We start from the raw sequence: 23612 nt of genomic DNA on the forward strand, positions 1-23612 counted from the left end.
TTAATTTATTCTCCAGAAAGACAGCTCTCTTGGTAATATATAAGGTATGCATGTGTGTAAATATCTGGGATTTTCATGAGGGATGTGCATCAACCTGAACATTTGCCTAAAGTGTCTTCTGCTACAAAAGACAAAAAAAAAAAAAAAACATAGCTGATGAAGAGTTGAGGTAATCAGTCGGCCTCACGCCTCACCCAATCATTGGGGAATCACCGTTTCTCTTTTCTTGTCCTTGGGCAGATACAGGTTTTGCAAGTTGTGCCACTCTGCACTGCAATACCGCTGCTTTCTCCCAGAGGGATAAATAAAATGTAGGGCTTCCCTCTATGATTCTGCGAACCATTGACCCATCTCATCCCTTGCAATTTCCCAAATTTTATGTATTGTGTACTTTACCGCACAGATTCAAGAGTGAGATGTTAAAGACCTACCGTACCTCTGTGATAGCTGGTGAGAAACAAATAAGGGATTAATCTAATTATCAAATATTCCCCTTAACTGAATTCAGAATGCAGTCAACACCCATGAAAATGGGGGTGGGAGATTATAAAATGCAGAAAGAAGAGAGCTGTAAACTACCATTTTGAAAGATGTGGATGAGGAAGTAACTACACCTATTGCTCCTGTAATGGAGAATAAAAAGTGGACTCAACTGCCGGAATTGAAGACTATTATGAATTCACAGTGGATCCAGGCATATGAAAATTTGGGGAAATAACAGCTAATTCGCCTGCTCCTATATACTTGCATGGTACACGAATGGTCTTGAGCTGATCTAGAATGTTGTATGCCTTAAAAGAATGGCATCCTGAAAAACGTATTGCTAAAGCCAATAGGTCTTGCATTAATGTGCTAAAGCATGTACACTCAGGCACACAAAAAATAATATTTTTCTGCTTAGCTTCAGGTGCTCTATGGAGATACCATAACCAGGCTGCATTTGCACATAGGAGTGATCTGGGTTATCAAAATTAGACCTACAGGCCTTGAGAGTGCTTGCTTATTTTGTGCCAGTGCCTGATTGTTTTGTGCCAGAGGATCTCCAGCATCTTTTCATTTTCAGATGATTTTGCATAGTCTCTCTTTTAACTGACCCCCACACTACAAATCTTGTGGGAGCACTTTTGCAATACTCCAAAATTAGAGCTATCTCTAATTTTTGATGACAGATCCCTCAACCTGGACAGGTCTATGTAGATTTGGCCTGAAGCGCTCCTCAGGGGCACCTAATGGTAGGGAATTAACTCCGCCACCCGTAGGCAAGGCGCATGAGAGCAAAATTAAGTCCCTGGCCCGACACCCCAATTTAAATAGAGCCTAAAGGCCTTAATCATTTTAATCTGTCCCGGCCTGTCTTATGAAACCCACAACACTACCTTTTAACTTATGTTTGTCTTGTGAACATTGAGTGGAACATTAGGGTTAATTTCATGTGAACACATTTTTGTTCCATTCGGAGGAAAACACTTCTCAGTGTCCAGAGCGCATGCACAGAATGTTGGGCATGATTACTTAAGTCCTACTCTTTGCATCCCTATCAGGTGTTTGAAAACGTTTTTAGAAAACATTCTTTGACCTGTGTACTGAACACTCAATTTGCCCTATTTTTCCAAACTGGCAAAAACTGATTTTCACCAAACCAAGAAAAGGCACAGAATGACCCAAAGCCTGCTGTGCCATTAAAAATGTAGTGAGCATCCATTCAGCAAACCCTGGGGCTAGTGAAAAACAACGTTGGTATCTACTTATAACAACTTTTGGCCTGCTTACTGATCTACATCGAGTTTTGCATGCTGTAAGGTGCCCTACTGTACATTCCTCCAACTCCCCTGCCCCCCTCCCCCATGACCGGTGCAAACTAGTTAAAAAGGGGGGGGGGGATGGGAGAAAATCTGAATACCTATAGGCATCAACCTTGACTACAGAGCTATGACCATGGCCAGACTGGGGAACCAAAAGCAGCCCTTGCAAAAATGCTCAAACCAGCCCTGCCACCTTCGCCCTCCGAGTGCCATACTCTTCCATCACACATTCTCTTGCTTCTTTCCTCCTCTCTGACCACTTTCTCTTTATCTTGCTTCGCTCTCCTCTTCTTTCTAAAACCCTCCCTATCCTGTTGCAAGAAACCTCAGCGAGCTGGAGAAAGTGACATAGGAACCAGGAGTGGCTGTCGGCTTTCTAGAAACTAGGTAGGAACACAACAGAATACAAACATCTGATAGGTAGTAAAAGGACTCTTCCTGTAATGAGTTGCTTCCACTGACCCTGTCGAAAATAAGGTAAAATGTCTTCACTTTGTCATGCAAGTGGATCAATGGTACGCTACAGTATAAAATATGGTTTGCAAATCTGACAAGCTACCACAATTTAAGTAAACCAAGCACAAACTCTTCAGAATATTTCTAATTATATTATCGTTGAGTATCAATAGGTTAGAAATAAGATGCAAAATGTGAATTGAAAGGCTTGAACGTCTACTCCTCACCTGGGTGTTCAAGAGAGACTGAGGCTGACCATACTGCATGGAAGTAGCTGCAGGTGGGGGCACTGCTGGTAAAGTCACCGTAGGCTCTTGGTAATGTTGCTGTGTTGTCTGTGGGATGATGGGAGCGGACGTCTGGACCAATCCCAGACCCTGCTAATGACAAACACACGCTTCAATATTTTCATTATTAGCTGTATGTGCAGTTACAAATATCAGTCATAGACAGGAGGTTAAGCCAGGGGATCAAACCACAGGGACAAGTAGGCCCCATATTCAGTCTACTTTTATAACCAAAAGACAAAACAAAGAGGTGAGGCGGGCAAGAGGTAAAAGATAAATAGTTGAAGAGGAGAAAACCAGTTGAAACCTAATGAATTTCTTGTTAATTTCAACAGCCAATATTTTAAGGAAGGACTCTCTAAGCTTCCCAGACTGTTTTGACTTGTTGATTTTGTTTTAGAAGGGTACATAACACTAACTTTCTTTGCCTTTAGTTACTTTAGCCACCAGCAAGTGTACATTTCTTTGATATGTGCATCTACCTACCCTCTCCAGGGCCGTTGCCTTCATCAATCCAAATCAATCAGAAGAAATATCGACTTGTAATGCTGTAATGCAATTAGGGGTGGGGTAGTGATATTGGCTGTGTCTCCTTACAGGGTTGTTGGTAAGCAGGAATGCTTGCCATGATCATGCTTTTATACTCCTATAGGTGTTGACAGACACACTTTTGTGAAAAGTGATAGTTTGGTAATCTATCTTTTGCACAATGCCTACACATTTTGCATTGAACTAATGGGGTGAGAAATCGAGTGAAAGAATTGATTTATCTATAATTCATAGCTATTAAGACTTTTTTTTTTTACCTTGGTGGGGGTTACTGGCCATGTTAAAAATGCCTGCTCGACAAAGGTATTTCAGAGAGAAAAAGTGCCAAAGCAGGAGTTTGCATTTCTGAACAAACTGTAAACGCCTACATGAGCTGGGAGATTTTTCCCTGCACCTGGAGGACATTGCACATGTTTTCTGCCCTTTTCTGTCATGCCTCACATTACGAGTACAGGCACGGAAAATGAGAGATGGTCATCCAGCTCTCAATAAAGCAGTGTGGCCATCATTGAACCCAGCAGTGCTGTTGTGGAAGGGCCACCAGGTTAATGGTTATCACTGACTAAGACAGTGTAGGCCCTTTGAGTTTTGTGGTACAGGAGGACAGCTGCTTTACTCTATGTTCCTCCAGCACCACAATACCCTACATAAGGTCCTTACTACTTCTAACCATAACAAATGGATCACAGGTCCATATCCATATTATTGTCTTATCTCCCACTAAGAAACAAAGGTTCTGCCCCATGAGACCCCTCATAAAGCTTGGCATTTTAACTGTATTCGTTTTCCTTCATAATGCTTGCAAGGTCCCCGACAACATTGATACCAGAGCTCCATCATCTGAACTGTCCATCAAATATAACCAGTCATATGGACCCACTTTTCTTCAAGAAAAGCTTAAAATTATAACTGCCACTTTGTAAATTCAAGGTTCTCTTGGACTAAATTTAATTTTGATCTGTTCTCTTATTAGCGATCTAGACTCACCAAGTTTGCACCTCTATCTGAAGAGTTTATGGAGGTGAAGTTGCATGAAATAAAAGACTGACACACACCCTTATCTAGCAACATGCAGTCAAATAAAGTAGTGCCAGAAATTAGTGCACCTAAATTGGCTGATTCATGTGATGAGCCTATCAGAACCACTGTTCCAAAGTACTAAAGACTAGAGGGGAAAGCAGGAGTTCAACCCTTACTAATTCAATGCCTATCTCATCATAATTTCTATTGGTCCATCTCACTCCTACTTGCTACTGAACTGCAATAGTGCAGGGAATTTCCAGCTACCTTAACCCAGCCTCAAATCCAACCATCAAAATTAACATGCTTTAAAAAGAGCAGTGGATGATTTACATACCTCATTGGGCACAGACGTGTCAGTCATGGTCCTTTTGGACCTCTAACCACCGTTTCTTATTCTATCTTACTCTAGCAGCTGTTTGAGGGAAGGTGCTAGAGTGTTTCATATCCTTTTTGGATGAACACACAGTGTCTCTCTGGGCCCTAATACATTCCAACCCACGAAAATGGACCATCATATACCACATATCTCTGCACTGACATCTTCATCAACTTATAGGGAACCCTAGTATCACTGAGTAATGTTTTTGTTTTCATTGTTCGGTTCCTAGGTCTTGTGAAAGATCTAGTGAGGGCTTACTAAGAACCTTGAGTGGATCTACAGTCCACTCATTGCTTGTCATCATTTGGCTTTATTGTGACTCATCTTCTTGCTTCTTATTTTCATGACTTGCATTTGTCCCTCACTTACAGCACAACCTTTCTACTATCATTTAGATAGGTTGACTTGTACCTTCCTACTGCTCACTTTTAGAGAACATTTTTGGTTAAGCACTTCATAAGAGTGCATGTGTTTTCCAGTTGTCTCCCTTGTGTACTTCTTCCTTGCCCCTTCGTGTTCCTCTATCCTTCAAGAGCCTTTCCACCACTCCGGTGCTGCTCTCCTGTATATGTTGATTTGCACCTCATCCCCCTACCATGCTCTCTTTTTATTGTATCCATCCTTACGCCACTGCTGCATACACACACGCTTTTTAGGAAGACCACACAGCAAATGCTTCCACCCCATCACCATACAAAAGTGCTTCGTACTACTTATTATTATTATTTATTTATTTTAATTCAGGGATCCATCTCAGATTGATAAATAAAAAGGCACCAGTGTCATTTCCTTGGCTGTGCATGTGTGAGGACACATGCAAAATCATGCTAAATGACGTAGCCAATGACCATATCATGCTTTTGTCCCTTTTCATTTTGCCAGAGTTGCATAGCATCAGCAAACAGCACTGGCAAAGCCAATAGGTCGAAAAGGCAAGACCTATTGCTTTGCCAGAGTTTGTTATAGATATGCACACGATTCCTAGCTGATTACTTGGTTGGTGGTTAATTGGAATCAATTGATTCATGAATGGATGCAGTAGCTGAATTGATAAACCTCAATCCTACTCCAAATTACTGATAAATTTAGGCTACATCTTTGATTGCAGCCTAACACTCAAGCCACTGGACAATACTTCCCTTCTAACTCTTAAGACCAAAAGGATAATTCTTCTCACTTGCTCCAGTGGATTTTCAAAAGGCCATTCGCATCTAGACTACAGCAATTGTTTGTTCCCCGGTTTCACAGAATAGCCTGAAAACAAGCTGCAGATTTTTCTAAATGTTAGGTCTAGCTAATTCTTGGGTCTTAAAAATCAAGGCTTGGTCAGTAATTGGTTAACAGAATTGCATTGGCTTCCCCTAAAACGTTCTGCTTAAACTCATGTGCTCTGCCAAGGAGTTCTTAATCCTCAGAGGTCTATCTTCATTCAGGCACATTCATCACTTGGTGCATGCTTATACCTTTACAGCTGCCTTAAATTAGGTGAGAAAGATTTGAATAATGTGGTTTCTTGCATCACTCAATCAAGGCACAGAATCAACTGCCTTTGAAAATTAGAAATAAATGTAGGACAAAGTAAAAAACTTTGTTAAATTTCCTATGCTTGTAAGTGAGCCATGGTTAGAGCTGTATGGAAGCATGTACTTTCCACTGGAAGAGCTGCTTCCTGTAGCCAGTTTCTCTCAGATTAGGGATGGGCTGCCTGTATAAAGGCTTTGCTAACATTGTTATGCATGACTCTCATAGAGAGCTTCATTTGTTTAAATCAGTTTCTGAATCTCATAACCCACTGCAGTGACATAGCAACAGTTGATAACAAAACTGGTTACCCACTAATGCGATGTTATAAAGGCCTCCCAGGCCAGACTGACAGGCCTCCCTGAGAGCCTGTCAGTGCAACTCTGCATGTCTGCTTTGACTGAAAGCAGAAACCACGGTTTCAAGAGTGGGAAATAAAGCAGAGAAGGTAGTAGAGGTTGATCAAGGAGGGCAAGTAAGTTTTTTTAAAAACCATTGGGACCAGGATTCAAATCAGAGGACATGTTATATGGGTTCCCTATTACTCCTGTACTACTGCTAGCAGTGGAAAGCAGGGGCCAACATAGCAAAGTTATAGGTAGTTAAAAAGTGAATTACAGTGATGTTTTTCTCCTCAGGGTTCTGAGTGTCACCATGGATTTAAGAAATTGGGTTGTTGGTTGACTGGGGTGTGACCCCTGGTCAAACAGCAACCACATTTCTTGTCAGGTTATAGCACAAGCAAACCCCAAATTTGCTTGTCCCTCAGGTAGCTTGGCACAGAGAATCGGGCTTAACTTGAAGGAAATATGTGTAAAGTATTTGTGCAGCACTTCAAACAGTACAACAGTGAAAACACCACACAAAAAGAATCCCACCCCAGGGTAGAAAAACAGATCTCAATTCAATAAATATTACCAGACCAAAACAACAAGAATCCAATAAGCAGAATTGAGTTATGAATTTTGGAAGAATAAAATTGTAGATTAGCACTTTGTAGCGAAAAGTGCCAATCGAGAGTATCTGGTTGCACCAGACTGGGACAAAGTCAAAAGATCAAGTGACCATGATGGAGCACAGGCCATCTACCGTTAGGCCTGCTGAACCAAAGTACCTTAAATCCTGGTTGCGGGGTGTTGCGTGGATCCGAAACAAAGATGCGTGGAGCAGCTGATGCGATGTGTTGGATCCGAGATGCGGTAAGGCTGCAGTGTGAGGTCCTGTTGCATCGTTGTCAAGGATCCCGTCGATGAGAGGTTGCGATGCAAAGGGTGATGTCTGGGATGCGTTGTGCAGCTGAGGAGATGCATCAGTTCTGATAAGCGCTGAGGCTGCAATGTGGAGCTGTAGCATCATTGTTGAGCTTGCCATCGATAAGGGATGCAAGGAGTTTGCACTGTGTAAAGTGTCCCACAGTGGCAGTTCCAAAGGTGATGAGCCAGTTCCAAGATGCGGGATGCAGCAGTGATGCAAGTCTGTTGCGTCTGTTCTGATCCTCGCTGCTGTGGCAATGAATCAGTTCTGCTCCACGCAGCAGCGATGCATCTGTTCTGGTCCTGCAGCAGAGGGTACATCATTTCGGCTGGAGCTAATACCTTAGGCTTTCTTCCAAGGGTCCAGGACTGAGGTGGCAGGGTAGACTCACAGATAGAGTCCAGGTGCAGGAGCAGGGTGTTTGGAAGTATTTTATGTTCCTGAGACTTCAGATCATGAAGTCAGCCAGCTAGCCCATGGAGTCACCCCAGGTTCTGGGTTGGAGAGATGCAGGTCCAGTCCTTCTCAATCCCAGGCAAGAGGACAGCAGGTCAGCACAGCAAGTCAGGAGTCCAGCAGAGTAGCAATCATTCATCAGCACTTCTTCCTGGCAGAGTATCAACAGGTCCAGAAGTGTACCGAATTGGCGGTGTCTGAGGTCCAGTGCTTATATCCAGTGTTGCCTTTGATACGGGGGAGGGAGGAGACTTTGAAGACATGCTTTTGAAGTGCACAGATGTTGTGCCCTTCCTGCCCTGGCTAAAGAGTCACTACAGGGGAGACACAGCCTATTCAGGTGTAGGTGAGGTTATGTACAGCTCCTTACTCCCATCCCGTGGAGGCTGGCTCATCAAGACTCGGAAGGCCTATCTAGTCCTACCTAAGCTCCCTTTATGTTGGCTGTCTAGAGAGAATACAAAAGCTCAACTGTCTCCCATCCCAGACATGTGATCAGGGACAGGCAGCGGGCACCAAAAGGCTAAAGGAAGAAAATGCCAACATGCTACAAATAGCTTTTTTAGAATTACAATTTAAAATCCAACTTCAACATTAGCCAGGGTTTTAAATTATGATTTCAGAGACACCAAGCTTGGAGGTGTGAGCTGGTCCCATTTGAAAATGATGCTTATAAAGTGTAATAAAGTAATTCCTGTCAACATCAGAGCAGTGTGTGCTCTAAGGGTGACTGGAATGCAAAGACCCAGCACTTCCAAGATAACGTAATTCATGCATTATGCTGATGTGCTGTTTAACCTTTTACATTGCAGAGTTTAATCCGGACGACTTATATTCAAGGTGCTTATAAATACTGTTCATTTGCAATGTATTGCTGCAGGCTTTCAGAGTGTGTCAAGGTGTGGTCCCTTTCCAGGGCCTTCTAGAAGCTTCCTCTGCAGCATGACTGGGTGTGGTTTGGGGATGGGCCAGGACTCTATATAAGGCAGCCAGCCCAGCTCCACGTGCTCACTATTCAGAGGTCTCGGTGCGGAGCAGCAGCAACTTCCTGAGCTCCTGTTCCGGAGGCCTACCTTGATCTTCCAGGCCCTGCCCTTCATCGTGTTGGTGATACTTGATCAGGGTGGTAAGACTGAGGTCAGGCTGGGCCCCCGATCTCGAAGACTTTCGAGTTCTTGGGCCTAACTTTCATGATGGAAGATTTGATCTTGTGCGAGTGAATGTGCACTTGGTTTTTTCTGGCATTTGCATGTTGATACTCGAATCGGCAAGACACACAATTCATTTCTTGTGTTTAATTCTTGATGTTCATTGTGCGCTACCATTTCTCGGCATTCACATGGTGGCATTCGAATCGGCAAGACTCGCAATTAATTTCTTGTGCTTAACTCATGATATTGATTGTGCGCTACCATTTCATGGCATTTACATTGTGGCTTTCGAATCGACAAAACACGCAATTTTTTTTCCCGCAATTAAACTTGATGTTTCAGAGCACTTGCAGTGTGCGCAATCATTTCATGGCATTTGCATATTCTTTTGAATTCAGCAATGTGCGCAATTCACGTGTCTGCATTAAAAACTAAGTGTTAGAATTCTAGATGTTACATTAAATGTGCATAATAAGCCCCTTAATACAACTCCTATGGTGTTCCAGAAAACGTTCAGATTATTTCCTTGTCCTCATGCAAAAAGATTATGTTTGATTCTGAAGACATAATTCTAGAGGGTGCTTATGTTTTTAGTCAAAGAGTGACATTTCATTAAGAGATTCATTGAGAAGTTGTATTAATCATTCTTAATTTCTTCCCAGGTAACCAGACGTCTTGAGGCCTAGTTATTTAGTCCATGCTTAAGTTATCCATGGTTACAGTATGACAATGCTTAGAATAATGGGCTAGTAAAAGTTTAATGTGACAATCTTGATACTGTGTGTGTTTAACCTTTTGTTTCCTACAGGTCTCCTTCCCAGCTGTTCCCTACCTAATCCCCTTTTCCCCACTTGGACTCTCTGATATTCTAATCAGAGTATTGGAGCTGTCTTGTGGTGGACATGTTGGGAACATGCGCAGACCCCGAGGATCTGGTGACTGACAATTCCAATGTAACCTATGGGAGGGATAGGCCTTGCAGCGGGTAAAACAATTTTGGGAGTTTTTCACCACCAGGATATGTAAAACTTATAAGTACATGTTCAATATTTTAAATAGACTGCACCCTGCCCTTGGAGCTGCCGTGGGCCTACTTTAGGGGTGATTATGTGTAATAGAAAGCAAGGTTTGAGCCCGTCCAAATGGTTTATTTTGCCACGTCGAAGTGGCAGTTCAAACATTCACACACATGCTCTGCAATGGAAGGTGTAAAACATATTTAAATGGCTACTTAAGTGGATGGCACAATCGGTGCTGCAGGCCCACTAGAAGCATTTAATGTACAGGGCCTAGGCATGCGCGGTGCAATTTACTAGGGACTTATAGGTAAATTAACCATGCCAGTTGGCGATAAGTCAATGTTGCCATGTTATTGGAAAGACCAGAAGCACTTTAACACTGACCAGCAGTATGAAAGTGTGCGAATCCTAAGGTGGGAAAAACCAAAGTCCGAAAAACAGGAAGTCTAAAGGCAAAAAGTTAGGGGAAACCACGCCAAGGATGCCAGGTCCCACAATCCAGAACTTTAGCTTCGCTCTTGTTGTCTATTTCATGTCACTCAGAACCCCTCAATGAAAAACATTCCTGTAATGCACTATAATTCACTATGGACTCGTAAATGATCATTTTCCATCAACTGCAACTTTTTTTTCTATTGTATTATATATAGCGTCATTAACCCTGGTCTACTTTAGGATCAGCTCATTCTTGCTTACGGTAACATTGCCTGGTTTTATACTGTATGCTCATATAGATACTGCATGTACAGCACTGTCAATTCTGGCACAGAGCGATCTCAATTTGGTTCCTTATTGAAAATATTTCCAGTGTGTATATAAGCTACAGTAGCAGGCCCATTTGTAGTAAGACTGCACTGAGATCCCTTGGTTAAAGTGTCATTGTTGGGATTGAAAAGTCCTCTGCACGGTTATGGATGTGTATCCCAACCAGAGTGTCCAACTGTAATGATGTCTGGATACCTAATGCAGATTTTTGCTGTCATAGGCAAACACAGCTCATGGGTGTGCAACCTGACATAGGCTTGTTTCACAAATTGCGCTCTTGTTGGACCGAGAAGGGAGACCAAAGTGCTACCTTCAGTGGTGGAAGGCTACTGCCTTTACCAAGAGGTATGCAACAAGAGTGCCATAGTGGCAGCATACAGTGTAGTGACCAGTAGGAGTGGACTGGTCTTTAACTTGTCGCACTGGAGTGAGGCCTACAGGCTCACCCACTGTTTCAAAGTTACGATGCTGTGAGACACATTTGACTATATTCTAAGAGTCGGAGTGAACTTTTTAGTAAGGCCTGCTAGTGAGCTTTCCCTGAATACAGCCACCAGTGAATGGGCAAGAACCTCAACCACATTACGAGAACAGGTAGGACAAGGATTTTCAATTGAAACACTAGAGTATGGTTATGGGTAGGATTTCACAATGGAGTGTGTGAAATGTCTAGGGCAGGGGGATTCCACTGTTGTCTGGATAGAATGATCAGAGAAGGGAAAAATTCCAATATATCATGTAGGGAACTGAACATGATTAGTCCCAAAAAACATGAGTTAAGAAAAGGGATAGGAGTTAAGAAAAGGGAGAGGAGAGATACCCCAGCGATATGGAAGGAATAGCAGTGGAAGGTCTTGTGACATTGTGTGCACATACATAAATTTGTGCCCAAGATCCTATAGCAATAGTGTCAGCTGAAGCTTATTCTCTTACCATTAGAAAATATGGTACCAGAGGAAAGCATTAATATTGAAATGGAATGGAGACACCCACTAATCAAATAAATGGGAGCTTGCACAGGTAACTATTGCTATTGAACTATCTACAGCAACCAGAGTTATCAGCACAGATGCGTGCCAAGTAAAAAGGCAGGCCAATGAGATAGCTACTCACATGTAGGAAAAAACACTGATATTCACTTTGAAAGTAGATGCATTCCCAATTGGACCTCCATTCGAAGAATATAAAGAGGCTTAGAAGAGGTAATGAAGTTAGATGGATTCATTCAGTTTTACATTCTCCTTAGTCAGCAATTTTTATTAATATTCAGGGACTGTATTATTAACCTGCACAGACGCAAATATATTGAACTGCATTAAGGAAATGTACTCTGCCCTGCAGGTCAGAGTGGGCCAATGTATTTACACTAACGAGGAGGGAAGGGAGATATTGGTTTTCTTGTTGACCCCTGTGACTCGTAAATGAAAGAAGATAATGCCTTTTCATTTATAAACGAGAGCTTTATGTAGACAACTTTACAAATGCCAGGGAAAAGATTACATCCAGAATTATTTTGCCAACGTTTCCTGTATAAGGAGTCGAATAAGTGACAAGATTTGAAGTACAAGGCACTCCATAGTGGCTTACCTCTGTACACTTCTTTATTGAGAATATTACAATTAGAATATAAATAGCCCATTTTCTGTTTCTTCCTGAAGAACACGATTTGTTAAATGTAGATCCAGAGTTGGACTGGCCTATTAGGCCATCTGGACAGCCATAAGGGCCAGTTTGATAGGTCAGCGGGTGGGCCATTTTCGTGCTGTGAAGTCAGTGTTGAAAACATCTTTAAAAAAAAAAAAAAGACTCCGCGGCAGTAGCTAGCAGCGCACAGCAGGGCGTCGATGCTGTTTTCTCATTGCACGCACCGTGGATGGACATAGAGCGATCATACTTTGTAGGTAGAAGATCAGGGATGGGTCCAGGTTTTTATCTTTTTTACAGGGAAGTAACACTGTCTCAAATATTACTGCACACACACAGCCCGCAGCATTAACAAATGCATGGGGCTCCCAACATCTCTTAGATCACCAAGGCAGCAAATCTTATGAAATCGAGAGTTGCTCAGTTTACAAGTTTGTGCCACTTTGTTACTACTCAGTAACTATGGAACACTTATTTTGGTCACTGGGCCTCTTTTTTGTGCCAGTCGGATGCTAGGCTAACTTTTTGAAATATAAACAGAACAAATAGTGTCAGTTGCCACATGCTCAGAGGCATAGCTGCTATTGGCTCAGCAGGTGCGGTGGCACCAAGGCCCAGAGTCACGAGGAGGCTCATTAAACAGTGCTAATTGCCGTAAATTATTATCCTAGCAACAGTCAAAGGAGCCATTTCCTTTGCTTGCACCAGGGCCCATGACATCCGTGCTACGCTACTCTGCGAGAAGTGGAATAGAATATGACTGGCAGAAGTAGCATTGAAGCGCCTATTACTGACAGTGTATTTGCTCATACCTGCTCCTTGCTCATCCCTGCTCAATTGTAGATGTGCAACCCCAGTTCCTTGGGCCCTATATACTCAGATGGAAGGCGAGTGTTTAGAGAAGGCTGGCACAGCAACAAGTTTGGCCCTTAATACACTGAAAGCATCTGATGGTGCGCTCCTTTGTTTTGCCTGCATGGTCTCCCATAGACCATAAGGAGATGGAAAGGGGTTACTTGCGTTCATATTTTCCACTACCTTACAAGTTGTAGTAAATAAATGCTAATCCATTGCCAAGGAAGGTATTTTATTGCTTAGCCAGGTACCTACCCAGATTTGAAAAGGCTTTGGCAAATGGGGCACGACAACAAACAGAACTGGTTTTCTTATCACTTGTACAGTGTACCTTTTCCTCCTGAGGTCCAACCTCACACAGCTTAGAGTATGGAGTTCAGAAGCCACCGTATCTTTTTAGGGACAACGGCTGTGCCTGCCCAAGTGTCAACCTATACTCCTAACCGCACCACTGCATATGATTTTGCAGGTGTACTGCCTCTACACAGAAGCAATGCATTCTGCACTGTCACCATATATTTATTTTATCTACACAGATTTGTAAAGTGCACACTGCGTAACTGTTAGAAATTGGGTTTTTGGTTGGCAGTCAGGTGTCCAAGGAAGAACCCTCACTCTAAGTCAGGGTAAGTCATACACAATCCAAAATTATCCTGTGCCCACCCTCTGGTAGCTTGGCACGAGCAGTCAGGCTTAACTTAGAAGGCAATGTGTAAAGTTTTTGTGCAATAAATCATACAATAAGACAATATAGCACCACAAAAATACACCACACAGGGTTTAGAAAAATATATAATATTTATCTGGATAATTTCAGGTCAAAACGAATAAAGATGCAATGTGAAATTGTAGAGATATCACTAAAAAGTGACATAAAGTGTCTTAAGTCTTTAAAAAGCAAACAAAGTCTCTTTCAAGCACAAAGTACCTGGTTTAAAGTAGAAAATCTCTGCAAAGGGCCGCAGAAGAAGAAATACGTGGAAAAATGGTGTGTGCGTCGATTTCTCCCCTGCACACACGGACTTGCGTTGTTTTTTCATGCGGGGAAGTCATGCATCGTTTTCCGGCGCGCGGACAGTCTCTTTCAGTGGTTCGCGGGATTACGAGATGTCCCAGGTCTGTGCGTGGATTCTTCGGCTTGTTTTCCGGCTGCGTGTTGTTCCGGGAGGCTGTGCATCGAAGTTTCGTTCTCACTGCAGGTGTCGCGTCGATTTCCCCTCTGGAAGTCGGGCGGCGTTGTCCTTGCGGGGCCGTGCGTCGAAGTTCCAGTCGCCTCGAAGGCGTCGTGTCGATCAGCGTCGGTGTGCGGCGATTTTCTCGCCGTGGAGCAAGCTGTGCGTCGAAAGTTTCGGCGCACAAAGAGTCCAAATGAAAAAGAGAAGTCTTTTTGGTCCTGAGACTTCAGGGAACAGGAGGCAAGCTCTTTCCAAGCCCTTGGAGGGCACTTTTTTACCGCCAGACAAGAGTTCAGCGAGGCAGCAGTCCTTTGTAGAAAGCAGACAGGTGAGTCCTTTGAGCAGCCAGGCAGTTCTTCTTGGCAGGATGTAGTTTCTGGTTCAGGTTTCTTCTCCAGCAAGTGTCTGATGAGGTAGGGCAGAGGCCCTGTTTTATACCCAAATGTGCCTTTGAAGTGGGGGAGACTTCAAAGAGTGGCTTAGAAGTGCACCAGGTCCCCTTTCAGTTCAATCCTGTCTGCCAGGGTCCCAGTAGGGGGTGTGGCAGTCCTTTGTGTCAGAGCAGGCCCTCCACCCTCCCAGCCCAGGAAGACCCATTAAAAATGCAGATGTATGCAAGTGAGGCTGAGTACCCGGTGTTTGGGGTATGTCTGAGTGAATGCACAAGGAGCTGTCAACTAAACCTAGCCAGACGTGGATTGTAAGGCACAGAAAGATTTAAGTGCAGAGAAATGCTCACTTTGTAAAAGTGGCATTTCTAAAATAGTAATATTAAATCCAACTTCACCAGTCAGCAGGATTTTGTATTACCATTCTGGCCATACTAAATATGACCTTCCTACTCCCTTCAGATCAGCAGCTGCCACTTCAGCAATGTATGAGGGCAGCCCCAATGTTAGCCTATGAAGGAAGCAGGCCTCTCAGTAGTGTAAAAACAAATTTAGGAGTTTTACACTACCAGGACATGTAACTACACAGGTACCGGTCCTGCCTTTTACCCACACAGCACCCTGCTCTAGGGGTTACCTAGGGCACACATTAGAGGTGACTTATGTGTAGAAATAGGGGAGTTTTAGGCTTGGCAAGTACTTTTAAATGCCAAATCGAAGTGGCAGTGAAACTGCACACACAGGCCTTGCACTGGCAGGCCTGGGACAAGGTAAATGGGCTACTTGAGTGGGTGGCACAACCAGTGCTGCAGGCCCACTAGTAGCATTTAATCTACAGGCCCTAGGCACATCCAGTGCACATTACTAAGGACTTAAGTAGATTAAATAGTCCAATTGGGTATGATCCAAGGTTACCATGTTTAAAGGGAGAGAGCATATGCACTTTAGCACTGGTTAGCAGTGGTAAAGTGCGCTGAGTCTAAGAGCCAGCAAAAACAGAGTCCAAAAAGTGGAGGCAGGCCATCAAAAAGTTAGGGGTGACCACCCTAAAGCATGTCAGGCCTAACAGTAACTAAATGGCTTCTAAGGGCAGAGAGAAAGTGAGACACAGGTTGTACAAGAGGTATATTCTCAGCTGCTTCCTGGATGCGAGTAGGTTGTTGGGGGGTCTGTTCCACAGGTGTTGCCCAGGTAATTAAGAGACCTCTGGATTTTCCATTGGATTTGGGGGAACATAGAGGGTTGCATGTTGGATTGTAGGGGTTTGGTGAGAGTGTATTTGTAAGGAAATACCTCCTTGCCATGGTTACCCCCTGACTTTTTGCCTTTGCTGATGCTGTTTTGATTTGAAAGTGTGCTGAGGCCTGCTAACCAGGCCCCAGCACCAGTGTTCTTTCCCTAACCTGTACTTTTGTTTCAACAATTGGCACACCCTGGCATCCAGGTAAGTCCCTTGTAACTGGTACCCTGGGTACCAAGGGCCCTGATGCCAGGGAAGGTCTCTAAGGGCTGCAGCATGTCTTATGCCACCCTGGGGACCCCTCAATCAGCACAGACACACTGCTTGCCAGCTTGTGTGTGCTAGTGAGGACAAAACGACTTAGTCGACATGGCACTCCCCTCAGAGTGCCATGCCAACCTCACACTGCCTATGAAGTATAGATAAGTCACCTCTCTAGCAGGCCTTTCAACCATAAGGCAGGGTGCACTATACCATAGGTGAGGGCACCAGTGCATGAGCACTGTGCCCCTACAGTGTCTAAGCAAAACCTTAGACATTGTAAGTGCAGGGTAGCCATAAGAGTATATGGTCTGGGAGTCTGTCATGCACGAACTCCACAGCACCATAATGGCTACACTGAAAACTGGGAAGTTTGGTATCAAACTTCTCAGCACAATAAATGCACACTGATGCCAGTGTACATTTTATTGTAACATACACCCCAGAGGACACCTGTAACCTTAACCGACTATCCGTGTAGGCTGACTAGTTTAAGCAGCCTGCCACACACCAGACATGTTGCTGGCCACATGGGGAGAGTGCCTTTGTCACTCTGTGGCTAGTAACAAAGCCTGTACTGGGTGGAGGTGCTTCACACCTCCCCCTGCAGGAACTATTTTGTTTCTAAGGTAGGTGGGGGTGGAACCACAGACATTTGAAAGTCAGATAGTGGGTTTGGCGGGGGATCCGTTTTTACCGTTGGAGAGTGACTTTTTTTTTCTTTTTAACTCAGGCCATGGATTAGGAGAACACTGGCATTTAAGGTATTTTGGAATATATTTACCTGGTAGGATGCAAGACAATGTACCCAAGGGAGGTTTCGTTGAGGTGTGGCAAGGTTTGGGTATGTCAGGTAGGGCCTTCCTGAGCAGGTGTAGTCGGTAAAAGGATCAAGGATCACTTAACCATGGTTCTAATTTGTGAATTAAGGCTGAGGATTAGTATTCAAATAGGCGCTCACATTTCTAGCACTGTTTGTGACAGGTTCAGTCTCCCTAAAAAAAGTAGGTAGAGTCACAGTAAGTAGATTGTTCTCAAAGGGTTGTGAGATGCAAGGACCAAGTTTCAGTCTTGGGGCCATTGCGATTAATCCTGTTTTAGTTTGTCCATGTTTGTATAGCTCTGAGGCCATTTGTGCATTGGTTCTCAGTTCCTGTGACTCTCAGGTATTGAGACTAGTGTCATTCACATAGAACTGGAATTAGAAACTGAAAGGTGGGAAGTCATCACCTTTCCAATATTTTAGATATAGAAGTGAGGACAGCAATATGGTGGCAGTTGTAAGGGTCTACAGAGTTAAGGAAGGACTGTTACATGAGGGGTGTGGCCAAGAAGCATTTTAGCAGACAGGGGTCTTCGAGCTGAAGGATTTTGTTAATAAAGGCTGTCAGGAGGAGGAGGCAGGGGAGGGTGGGGCTAAGAAATGGTAGGAAGCAGTCTCATCTAGCAGGAACTCATAAGCTGATACTTGGTCTGAGGCTTTAGAGTAAGAAAGGCATTTTGGTATTTTAGAGAGTCTGATAAGCATAAATTATGCCAAGGTTTTATGGAGCCTTTTTGAGTGGGTGTCAAATGTAGTTGAAATATCGAAGTGTAAGAAGTTCTGCATATTTTGGAGGGAGCTTTTAAAATAAGCTAAAGAGATTTTTTCCAGTGTCTCTTTGAATGCATCACCTACATTTTTTTCCTGAGAGTTGAATTAAGAAGGGCTTGGATCTTTCATGAAGGAATTTGTGCATTGATGGGATCAGGTAAGAGGGCAGGTGATGAGATCTGGAGGCAATGGAGAATTAGTGTCTCGAAATTGGCCTTTGACATGGGAGGGGAAATTGGTAGTGATGTTTAAGCTGAGGTTAGGTACATCAATTAATAGCATAGAGTAGGGAACAGACCGATCCTGAAATGAGAAGCTGAAACCACTGAAGACTAAGTGACTGAATGGGAGGAAGTGGTCAGACAGGAATATAGAGAGGTTTTCAGATAAATTGTGAACTAGACCAGGTCTTCAGTGGCATGCCTGGATTTGAAGTTTGGTGTTAGTGTAATTGCTCAGGTGAGTTTTGAATTAAAGGAGGCATCTTATTCACGTTTAGTGCAAGTTCAAAAATGTTTTGTGCAACATTTTTTAGAACCTGGCTGCAATTATTTTGTTTCATTACTGGGATGCAAGTAGGATTTTCTTTGGATAAATTGATGAGTGTGAGAGGATTTCAAGTGTCCATAAAGCACTAACCTGGGCAAGACAAGGGTGTCTCTAGGATAGTTTGAGAGCAAGGATTGTGGCTGCCACTTACATCACTACATTCTACTGATGTACCTTTTTTACCCCAATCAGAAAGCTTTGCATCTCCTCTTGTGGGCTTTGTTTAGCTAATGCAAAAATACATAGATAATACATTATCTTTACTAAACTCCAAAAGCTTTCAGATTCATAAGATGACCTAAACACTACAGTGTAAAAGTAATGTCATAATCCGCAATAAAGGGCACATTCAGTTTCTTTGTAATACGAACTGTGCGGTAATGTTAATATCCCACAAACTGCAATGGTTTGACAAGGAAAATGACAGCAGATCTGACACCGATAGGAATGTTCGGTGTGCTTTAAGCAAGGAGTGGAACCACTGTATCCGAAAACAGGAACACTGCATGGATTATTGGCTTCGAAGACAGAAAACCATCTTTGTGTGTGCTCTCATACCTCATGACAGAGTGTTATTAGCAGGACCCAGTTGTAGAAGGTTTTGCTCTAGTACCAAATCTAGATGGTTCTTTAGTATTTAACTACAGATAAGAAAATGGGCCGGCGTCTGTGATACTATGTGTGGGTTTGGACTCCAGGTGCAACTTTATTGTACAAATGCATCTTAATAATGTTCCGAAACGAACCTGCGAGACCTAGAGAGTGAAATACCAAGTGGGAAGAGTGAGGACTATTGGGTGCTGCCACTCAGTTTTAAGCAGCTCATTTGGGTTTAGGTACTTCTATGGACAACCTCACTACATCATCGGAGCATCCTCTAGGGGCTCCAAGACTGCAGCACAAACTTCATGCAACATTGATAGCTTTAAGCATGCTGGGTGCAACTATTTAAAGTGTATCTTTTCAACAAAGGCATTTCCGGAGACAGTCCTGGTGTGTCTGCATATACTCCAAGACTGTTCAGCAACAAATGTAGCTCTTATTTTACTTATTTATAGAGGCCTAGTTCGTATTAAGTAATGTATCTGGGCTTTCCCCCTCTGATAAATCTATCGCTGCTGACAATGAGCGTGTATACATTCGATACAGAATTTCTATGTTTTTCCAGAACATCCTAATTATTTACTTAATCCTTCTGTGGAAGTCTAAAAATCCTAACAATCAAGAAGACCGTACAATTGGAGATGTCTGAACGTGCTAATAGCATGAATTATGTAGTTCGTCTTGTTTGAGAATGCACCCTTTGTGGGTTTTCCGTGCATTTTATATTTGTCCTTTTACAACAGCAAGATTGGAAGCAATGGTAAACGTATGATTTTCTAGTTTTGTCAGGAGGCACATCATTATGGGAAAATGAAATAGTCACCCTTTTTAACAGATGGACAGAGACAGCATGTGATGAATCTCGCTGAATAGGATTTAGAAAGCAAGATGTCAATAATCTTATGTAGAAACCCCAGAAATATGTTTTTCTAGAAATTGACAAAGATTCGACACACAACTCCAATGTTACTTGAACAGAAAATATAACAGAAGTCTTACAGCAGGCAACTTGTATTCCACGATCCCAGGAACACATCAATAACCAAATTTCAAATGTACAAACCCAACATGAATTTCTTAGATTCGGTCCCACACAACCAATTAATACAACTAAACACCTTTTCCTAGGCACCAGGTATTCATCGGACGATACCATTTGCATATTCAGATATTTCTAGTTGCATCTCCCCCCTACAAGCACGTAAAAAAAATTGAAAAGAACTACAATCTTTAGAAAAGCCACCAAATTCCACTGAGAATCTCTCTTACTTTGTATCAGGAAAGATGTCTCCAAAGTCCCTAAATATTCTGAGACGATTGTAACTAAAACTTCAGAAATATGACATTATGAATACTCTAACTGCAGACATATAGAAAAGGTGGTGAATGTGGTTTGGCTGATCCGCAGAGTACAATGAGAAACAGTCCTCAGTTGCTATTGTTGAATATGTCACTATGCCGACAGGCTATTTTGGAAGTGAAAAACCAGAAGCTGCTCAATGGGACTGACTAAAATTCTACAAGTATGGCTGCAGTCTGGGGAAATGTTGACCTACAACAGCGCATTATTGGTTGAACTTGTTATGATTTCAATACGTAACAATGCCAATAAATATTTAAACTTCAAGGTGATGCTCTACTCTATAGGAATGATTCAATTACAAGTTCTATGGGCCTCCCTCTATAATTTCCTAAATGACCATAAAATTCCGTACACTCGATAGCGTTCAAGTTGCACGTACTCAATGATTGTATACTGTAGGTGTAGCCACACGTTTACAATCTGTTACAATATAATGTTCAATAGGTGTGAATAGAAGTCTCTTTAGTTTAATACACAGGAGTCATTTATTGCTTGTTGGATAACCTAGTTACTTTCTTGTCAAATCACTGGCTTAAGTTTAATCAGAATTTTTCTGCAAGTCTTGCCAAACTATATGTTATAATTAAATAAACTTATTAGTGATCTGAAACTATTATTTCATAGGAAGCGGTTGATCACTGTTAATATGGTTTATTCATCTCGACTATACAAACATTTGTTGCTTTTTGACATGTAAGATTTTATGAAAATCAAGTATTATTTTGAATGGCGTAAATGTATGTCCGAGCGGAGGGATACAGTAGCTCAGAAAACAATGTGGTATTAAATGTGCTGATCTTCTTTTGCTGAAGACCTCAACTGATGGATTCAAACCAAGGGTGATGTTGCAACCAAATACTGGAGATCCGCATTACATACGTCAAACAATACTAATGCATGTAAAAGGAGGCTTAGTTTCAGGATCTTGGACAGTTGCCCAACTTAGAAAATATACATATACATTTTAAAGCTCTATCATCATATTACTCTTTCCTTCATAAGTCCTTGTGTCTTCCGATGAACAAATACACTAGCAATTATATTGATGTATTGCTATTTATGTAAAACAGTTCAATTTACATGCAGGGCACCAGGTCGAAGGATATCCATTGAGGAAGGTTGAGGAAAAAACGATAGGTACGAAGAGGAGGAAGGTAGCTCACTCATTTTTAATGAGAAGGTGGTACAGGGACAGGATTTCACTGCTCTGGTGGCACTAAGAGGAATAAGGGAGTTCTCAAACCTACCACATCACAGGTGTTTTCAACAGCTGAAGGAATCCTATTGCAATGTGCAGCTGGTGGGGCCAACGACTGCTCTTCTTTCAACAGATCTTCCATGCTGCTTCTGTCCTGGAACTGTGAAATTCTTGTGCTGCTTTCAGCAATGGCTTCCCTAGCAAAGCAAGAGCAACATAGGCTGTTCCCTGGATTTTTTGCTGTCCTACACGAACTGCCACTAGTCTTCTGGTCAATTATGAAATGTAGGGACTTGTGCAGCCAAGGCAGGTCTAAACTTCTTCCACAAGGTCTGCTTCCTCGAGGTAGCGATGGAGTGACCACCTGCTTTGACGACTCATTGTCTGCGCAGTGGCAATCTGGCATACATAGGTCTCTAGGCAGCAACGACGACATTTTTGGAGAATACTTGTCGTATTGGAGTTGACTGATCATTCCCTCAGAGGAATTTAATAATTGGTTTGTTGCCTTCAAATTAACCCCAGATTCTTGCTCCTGTTTCTTCTGAATGTTTTCAATGCCTTCCTCTGTTTGCACTGTTGGAAGGGATCCTGGAAGTGATCGAACAGTTGAGGCGGAGTCAACCACAGAATCACTGTGACGACGGTAGGTGGAGTAAACAAGAGGTAGAGCATGTAACAAACACCGAATGCCACTGGAGGTCTGCATGTCAGGAGCTTCCAATGGGTTGACAAGACCTTTATGCATGGTTCTCGCTGAACCCGGCTTTTGCAACAAAGCCGATGTGGATTCTTGCTGGCCAAACGAACCACAGCACATACGACATGAGGGAGAGTCAGAGATGCATGTGGAGGTTTTAGCTTCGATGACGGAAGTACTACTCCGCCTCACAGTACGGTTATTTTCACCTACAGACTGTGCAAGTAAATGAATAGAGGTTTGCCCTTTATTATCACTCATGGGAGCAACTGACCCAGACAGAGAAATATCAATGCGTGGCTATATCAGAGTGAAGAAAGCAAAATGGAGAAAATTAAAGTGTTCAAAAATGTGCAAGTGAATAGACAAAATCATAACAAATGAGTCAAATAAAAATATAATCACAGACCGTCTATATATATATATATATATATATATATATACATACACACACAAAGATATATTTACATAGGATATTATATACATATACACACACAAGTGCGTACGCATAGGTATAGACTTACACTTTTATTTGAAAAAATGTCTGCAATTGAATATCCTGCCGTTTTACGATTAGATGACTAAATGGTGAACACATGACCAGGATATGTTTGATGATATCGCAAAGGCAATACTTAAGAGCAACACCGCATAAAATCTCAACACAAACCCTACAATATTAGACACCGATAGGTAACAAGCGAGTGAAATAAAGGGTTGGACTGCGCCTTAGACAGAGTTTAAACTCACGCAGGGCGGCTGCTGGAAGTGCCCCGGCTGCTGCGGGTTGTGGGGACCGGCCTGGTGGTCAGCGAGAGGAGGGCTGTAAACACGCTGGACGGCAGGAGGCGCAGACTCCGGCACAGAGGAGTAGATGACGCTCTGCTGGCTGCTCTGGGAGTCGGAGTAAACAGTAGACCCCTGGCCACTGTCAAAAGTGCTGTCGGCTGAAGAAAAAAAAAAAACTGCATTTACTCAAAGGGATCAGCCAGTCCAACACATACCTCAGAGTGACGTAACTGCATAAGGAGCTCGCGCTGTACATTGGTTTATAAAAATAAAAAAAAGCAATCAAACATACAGGTCAGAAACTGCCTCAAATTTAGACAAGAGCTAATATTTCAGCTTAAAAAAAAAAAAAAAAAAAAAAAAAAAAAAAAAAAAAAGAAGAAGAAGAAGAAGAAGAACGAAGAAGCCTCTTTAAAACTATTTTCTGAGCAACATCATTCGAAATGAGAGCAATAAATGTTACCTTTACTGTTGATTTACAATACAGTTAAGTTCTTGTTGAACAAACCCCGGAAAATGGATTTACAAATTAAAAATTTAGCCAATGGACAACTGTTTTTATTTTCTTGACAACATGACTTTTGTTACCT

At 42.6% G+C, this 23612-nt stretch overlaps 1 protein-coding gene across 2 annotated transcripts in view; it reads right to left on the reverse strand.

Annotated features, from left to right (window-relative positions):
- The window catches only part of WNK2 (WNK lysine deficient protein kinase 2), a 637481-nt gene that overhangs the window by 307418 nt on the left and 306451 nt on the right, over window positions 1-23612 (reverse strand). Inside the window, exons 9-10 of one of the 2 annotated variants that reach the window (XM_069206415.1) lie at window positions 22984-23180; window positions 2486-2638 (exon numbers count right to left, since the gene is read on the reverse strand). In XM_069206415.1, coding sequence (XP_069062516.1) covers window positions 2486-2638; window positions 22984-23180 — 350 coding nt within the window. The remainder of the gene's footprint in view (window positions 1-2485; window positions 2639-22983; window positions 23181-23612) is intronic. The other variant, XM_069206414.1, reaches the window with a different exon arrangement.

This window comes from Pleurodeles waltl, chromosome 9 (genome assembly GCF_031143425.1).
Source record: "Pleurodeles waltl isolate 20211129_DDA chromosome 9, aPleWal1.hap1.20221129, whole genome shotgun sequence".
In the NCBI taxonomy this organism is placed as follows: domain Eukaryota; kingdom Metazoa; phylum Chordata; class Amphibia; order Caudata; family Salamandridae; genus Pleurodeles; species Pleurodeles waltl.